The sequence below is a fragment of the Protopterus annectens genome, chromosome 2.part0, assembly GCF_019279795.1.
Source record: "Protopterus annectens isolate FY-2018-M chromosome 2.part0, PAN1.0, whole genome shotgun sequence".
NCBI lineage: Eukaryota > Metazoa > Chordata > Ceratodontiformes > Protopteridae > Protopterus > Protopterus annectens.
In genome coordinates, this window is record NC_056728.1 from 269800610 (window position 1) to 269807759 (window position 7150).

Sequence of the window (7150 nt, forward strand, 5' to 3'; positions counted from 1 at the left end):
AAAATTCTGTTTTACAATGAGGAACAAAAAGTAGAATGAGAAACGTTTTGTGAAGTGCGGTGATCCTTCCTTGTAAGAGGGACATCTGACATGTGTGTGCAGTGCGTCTATATGTAACAAGTACATATACATTATGTATGTAGGCGCGTGTGTGCGTGTGTGTGTGTGCGTGTGTGTGTATGTGTGTGCACCCACATTTACATTATGTATGTGTGTATGTGTCTGTACATGCACATATACATTATGTAGGGTGCGCGCGTGTGTGTGTGTGTGGTGTTTACTCGCACATATACATTATATACGTAGGTGTGTCGTGTGTGTCTGTGTGTGTGACATATAAACTAAAACAGTTACCCTCTCGTCAGTGCCGCAGGGTTCTGAATGTGCCCATCCCTTGCAAACCTAACCATACTGTATGGCAGGGGTGGGGGATTTAGCTGGTAAAATACCTGTTTGAAACAACATCTCGGCCCCAGCTGTAAATCATTGTGCGGAGAAAAAATATCCTTTACAAAAAGGCATTAAAGTTGTATATGCAAGCAAGAAGCTGGATGGTCTCTAGAATACGGTATTTTCCAAGTACAAATAAAAGTTTCACTAGATTACTGAAGGTGAACACATACTTAAAGGATGGCAGCAGTTTATAAGCGTATCAATATTCTCAAGCTGAATTAGTTTGCTAGCCAGGAATAAAAAACAAACCAAAAAAAAGTTGTCATGCCTGGTCATACTGGTGTGCACATAGCATTTTAATAAATAAGAAACTGATACAGCCGCAGCAATATCAGCCACTACTGGCCTCGGGTCAAACTGGACCGATGGTATCGTCCAGACTGTTGAACCGTTATATGCCTATACATTTATAAAGCTTTGCACACTTGGTTTATTTTCTGTATTTTCGAGGGCGATGTGCAGCTGTGACTCTTGGACGTATTTATTTTCTCTGTTTAAACATGTATAAGATAAGACAGAATAAGCTTTGTGATTGTTACCTTTTCAGATGCACGAAGAGGGACATTTGTAATATATGCATGCAATTTAACGAACACCCTATACCTGCAATCAGTGAAAAGGACTGCTCTTCCTTTTTTTTTGCTAAAAATAAAAGCCCAGTTGTATATAATTTGAGTTGTTTCTGTTGTATATCATCATAACTGTGTGTTTCACAAACAAAAAAAATTATTTAATGCAACTACTAAGGGAACTTAGAAAATATTTTTGTCCTAAATTTTCAGGGTTGTTGTCATTGTTCGTGTTTTACCCACAGGACAAAGTTGCACAAATAACTACTGTCCTGCATAAAGGGAAACAGGTGGTAGCTCAACTTTCAAATAGACATCAAACTGGAAATAGACCTAAGTCAACGCAAGTCTATTCAGCATTTACTACAAAAGCAACGTTGCTGCAAAAATCAGAGATATGGTGCTGTGAACTTCGGGGCATTGTGTGGTTGTGTGCCCTGCTCTAAGAGACACAACTCACAAAAGCTTGCCTTTACCTCTATATCCTTTTACTATCTGATAGACAGCATTGGTAACAACAACCTCAAACATAAATGCACTATTGTTTGCAAGAATGCCTCCTTTTGAGCGGGTAGTCAGTTGAAGCATTAGCGTTTTTTACGTTTACTGATAAAATTAGCAAATTTAATTTTAAACCAGTCGAGAGGTTGAAGGAATATTGTGTGTAGATAAACCTTCTCCCTTACCCCAGGGGACCCCATATACAATGTGCAGATGATGAATAGGAGCGAAGAGAGGAGATCGATCCCTGCTCCGCACTCACTCTACTCTCTTCTACAAAACTATAGGGCAATTAATTGTGGCTTGTCCCCTCATCCTTCATCTCCTTGTGGCACTTATCGACGGAGATTACTGCTGATGGACCATTTTATCACCTTAAATAAACAGTCGCCACCTTTTCTAACCTCAATCTAATATACAGCTCTACACTCCCAGGTCTAGGGTGCATATAGTAAGTAACTGTGTAAAGACTGTCTCTTAACATTTCCCTCACATCTTGAGAATCCTGCATCCTGAAGAAGTGTTAACTCTTTCATTATCAAGGAACATCTGCCGTTAATTTATGGATCCCCTGAATCACAGTTTAATCAAGCCTACCAGGACAGGAAGAATGAGCCATGTCCATGCCAACATTTAAGTGGGGACTTCTGCAGTCGTGTCTACTTATTTGCATTTCTTGCTCTTTCTCTGTTAGGATAAGACTTTTAAAAATAAATGTTTTAATTTGTATGAAATGGTGCAATCTGACGCTTACCACATAACTGCCCGTGAGATTTATTAAGTAAAGAAACGTTTCAGATTAAAATGAAATGAGTCAGCAAGCTTTGAGTCTCTTCAGACGTCAAGAACCTGAACATTTATTTTATGTCATTACGTCTAAAGTTTAAACAGGGCGTATGCACGCTTCCTCAGAATATTGAGCTTAGAGCAACTATTGTTTAGGCATACTTCTTAACCTCTAAATACAAGAAATTGGGACAAAACTAAAAATAATAGGAGAGAAAAGGCCCATAAAATAGGTACAGATTTTAACTATTGCTCTCGTAAACTTAGAAAGTTGATAAAACAAAAAGACCCCAAAATAAAGACAGATTTTAAATATTGCTTTTATAAACATAGGAAGTTGTTAGAATAGCAGGTTTTGTGTTAACATGCATTTTTGTTAAGGATATGAAGTCTAAAACTCAAATAAATGTAATTATTTATTGACTTCAAATTTCAATAATTTACCAAAAAAAAAGCCAAATCTTAGAATAGAGTGACTAAAGATATGAGCCAAAATGTGGCATAATGGTTAAACTATCTGCCTTATAGACACGAGGTGCTGGGTTTGATTCTTGCGTGGGTTATCTGGTTATACTTAAAATGTCTCACAAGAGCAGTTAGCCTAGTACTAATCTATACTAAAGTCGAGAGCTATGAGTTTAGGGATGGTGGGTATACCTAAAATGTTTTTGGCCTAAAGGCCCAACCGTCTCCATGACTGTGATACCACTTTTATTTGTGGCTTCAGATGTAAGCCCTATGAAATGCACTGCCTTCAGAAAATGTAGTTAAGAGGTAGGGATTATACCATTTTTAATGGTCCTTTTCTTCCAGAGAGGTGTATATAAGTGTGTGTGTGGGGGGGGGGGGGTCGCTCAATGTAGAGCAATACTGTGATGTATATCTATACACCCGTTTAAGTGTGTGTGTGTGTGTGTGTGTATAATATATATATATATATATATATATATATATATATATATATATGTGTGTGTGTATATATATATATATATATATATATCTTTTTGAACCAAGCAGGAAAACTCAAGGATTAATTAATATAATTGTTCAATATCGGCTGCTATGCTGCAGCCTTGTTAGCAGAGTTAAATATGGATTCCCTTTGTCCTGGGAAATCTAACGCTAAGAGGAACGATATAACCTTACATCCATGCTACATTGAAGGTACATAATAATAAGCTGCAATGGGTGTGAATAAAATGTGCACGGACTGCAGGGGAAAGGGAAGGGGAACGCAGCAATGAATACCGTTACCGTTGTCTAATTTTCCTCAAACTGAGGTTGTAAACTATTTCAGTAAACTAAGAGGGGTGTGCAAACTTTTACTAAAGCCCAGTTTTTAAAATCAATTATACCTGAATTATATCCGTGCAATATGTTTAAACTGAACACAGATTATTGTTCCACGGCCTGAAGTCAGTTCATAACAGCACAAGAAAAGTACATCAGTATGGCTAAACTTGTCATAGGAAAATTTTCACAATGCTTCCACCCCACACCCCCAAAAAACTGACCTACTGCATAGTCTAGTTGCGTATAAGGCAAGACGCGCAGAGAATGTTAAGGTGAACATGAGCTTAAACTTGTATGCCTCCACAGCCATCTCCACCCCCTTCCAAAGTATAGCAAAGGCCTCATATAGTCAGATTTTAGAACATAACGTAACCCATGCTGAGAAACATGTGAAAGTCACGCAGGTACCTTATAAACCAAGACAATGGCAACCTGGCACAAACTGTTCTCTCAATGCAACTTACACATACAAAAATCAAAACAACAATGCATAAACAAAAAATATATGCACATAAAATTTACAGCAAGAGACTGAGATAATATCTAACTTAAAAGTCTTTCATCCTACCTACGTATCCGATTAAAATACCTTAATCATTTGTAAGTTGGTGTTTGACGTGCCAGTGAAGTTTAACAGTTAACTAAACTTTCATATTCAATTATGTCTAAGATCAGTGGCTTAAAATGTATTAAGTACTCTCAGCTTTCATTGGAAGAAGAGATATTTTATAAATGCATATTTGCAAATACTAGAGGAAAGATGTACCGCAATGACAACACGGCCTCATTTCAGTGTACTTTTCTAGACAAGAAGGACAAAATTCCTCTTAAAAGCAAACTTTACTCAGAAGAGATTCATAGGCATTGCTGGACATTAACTAAACTTATTGAGTCATTGATTCATGGTGTGTTTTGTTTTCTGATGCTGGTTTTATAGAAAGCCTAAAATACATCACTAATACTAGTGACATTGATTGAAATAATAAAGGTCTTCGCCACCACATTTTGCTTTTTTGGAGGAGGTTGTAATAGAGCAATAATACACAGAATGTGCATTACACGTACTTTTGTGTTAGATTTTAAAAGGGTTTGGTCACTCATGTATTGGAATTAAAGTAGTAGGAGTATATACACATAATAAGTGTGAGTGTGTGTGTGTGTGTGTGTGTATATATATATATATATATATATATATATATATACATACATATACATATACGTATGTATGTATATAAACACACATATATACATAAATACGTGTGCCTTATATAATTTATAGGTGTGTGTGTAAAATGTATCATATTTGTAGTATGAATTATAAGCTTCTCATAATACACATGTACTATTCTTTTACTGAATTATAATTGCCTTTTTTCCACAGTTAAATAAAAGCCCGTCCCCACCATATGATCGTGTTTGCAGTACCAAGCCATTATAATCCATACATACGGTTGTTGGGGTCGCTCGTGTGATTGTTGAGAGGTATAATCTCCATCCTTTGCTGACCATACAGATAGTAGTCGAGTTCCGGAGCTGTCACACGACTGCTGCTGCTACTGGTGCTGATGTTACTGCTACTGCAGAGTGCACTTTGTTCCCGGGTGTCAGCTTGGGATGGTGCACTGACACCTCTTTGCAGCCCGGCACCAGTTAGCACTGGCTGCTGCTGAGTCCCCGTACCTGATACTACAGATAACAAAGACGAAGAGCTGTAGGATACTGAGGATGAAGACGAAGACGATGATGGTGGTCTCTGGCGGGGAGCTGTGGCGTTGTCTGCAGGCTGCAGGGCAGCTCGCTCCGGCGGGCAAGAACGATTTAATGTTCCGTTCTTCAGCTGCTGCTGTTGAAGCTGAGGAGGTGGAATAGGAAGGTGAGGATGGGACTGAGGAAAGAGATGCTGCCAATGCTGGATATAGGCAGGGTCAAGCTTCAGGAAGGAAGATCCACCGACTTCACCAGGCTTAAGCATTTCCAGGGTCTGTAAAAATGAAAGAAACTGCAATAAGAAGGGACCCCATAGTAAATATGCTGTGTAAGTAAGCCTTAAAACTGGGTAAATAAGTATTATGCAACTAGGTTTAAATCCTCATCTTGTCAGGAAGCCTGCATAAACCATACTTATGGGCACTCCAGTGCCTCTTCTCTGGCCCCTATTTTTCATTTATTTCAAAACTAGTCTGCACCGGTCTTTAATCCAGCTCTATTACTAATTTATCTGAAATTACATCACGGAGGAGTTAAGTAACACGTTCTGTTATTACTGTTTGCTGCGAAGATGACTTTCAAATTATTAGGTAGACCATGTAAAACTTCTTTCGGGCAACTGTCTGTGGGTTGTTGAATAAATAACCAAATGTTCTATACTTGGAGCTGCGGCTATATTATTATTACAATTATGTTGTGCCGGTCAGCACATGCTCCCCAAGCTGAAGGTGCTAACAAGAGTGTACTGCTGACACCTGAAAACAGTATAACATGCAGGTAAGTAGACTACTGTGGACTTGGTGCTACTATTAAAATGTACACAAGTGCAACTAATGCTCAGTGTTGTATACAATAATAATAATAAACATGAGAATATGCTTTTTTTCTAAAATCTCAAAATTGTTCACCCTCCACAGTCCACCGGTGTATCAAAGTCATCTTTTGGTGAAACAGTAAACCAGTATTGTGGAATTCATACTAAAAGTTTGGCAGGTGATCTCCCACCTCCCCACCTCACACAATACACACATAAACACAGTTTAAGCTAGTTTCACATCTTAATTGATTTCACTACGGCCTTTTAGACTCATTTCTCATCTACTAATGGATCAATAGCTGAAAACTTCACCCACAAGAAAGGTGTCTGACAACAAGACTTGAGACGTGGATACTTTTTCCCCAATACTTAGTTAAATGCCTTGTTTAAGGCATTGCACTTACCGAAGTGTGAATGCTGTTTCGTTCGTGTACTTGTTTAGCAGTGTTCCTTGTGAATGTGCCTGGTAATTTCTTTTTATCCTGAGAACATATCCTTAGTTGGAGCCTGGGATGGGAGCTGGGAGGGCTCCGGGCTCACTCAGTTTTCTATGCAGCGTCCTATGTAAAGCCTCGCGCCGCGCTCCAACAATATCAGTGGTAAATCCCGAACGAACGGGACGGGAGAGGCTGCGCGAGCTCGCGTGCTCAGGACTGTGACACACGCACACACCCACCATTCTCCAACAAATGGGGGCACGTGGGTTTTACGACTGCGCTGGGTGGGGGAGGTGTGATAGAGCACAGCATACAGAGCCTTTATACTGCCTAGAATCACGCTAATTAATAATAATAATAATAATAATAATAATGATGATAATAATAATTGTTCTGAACCAGAGTGCAGTTGCTTTCTAATTTTGCATTATTCCAGTATTTTTCACTGGCATTGGTTTTACATCCCTATCTATGCAGAAAGGGTGATTATTATTATTATGATTATTATCATTATTATTATTCCCGTAAATCAGTTTCATAACGTTTTTCCATTGTTTACAACCTTTTTATATTTCTTGCAGTATATT

General features: G+C 38.4%; 1 protein-coding gene across 2 annotated transcripts in view; it reads right to left on the reverse strand.

Moving 5' to 3' along the window:
* The window catches only part of PRDM6 (PR/SET domain 6), a 562442-nt gene extending 555678 nt beyond the window's left edge, over positions 1–6764 (reverse strand). For both annotated transcript variants that reach the window (XM_044060752.1, XM_044060751.1), the window contains exons 1-2: positions 6531–6764; positions 5052–5583 (exon numbers count right to left, since the gene is read on the reverse strand). In XM_044060752.1, the coding sequence (XP_043916687.1) occupies positions 5052–5574 (523 nt within the window). In that variant the 5' untranslated portion in view covers positions 5575–5583; positions 6531–6764. The remainder of the gene's footprint in view (positions 1–5051; positions 5584–6530) is intronic.
* Positions 6765–7150: the final 386 nt, after the last annotated feature.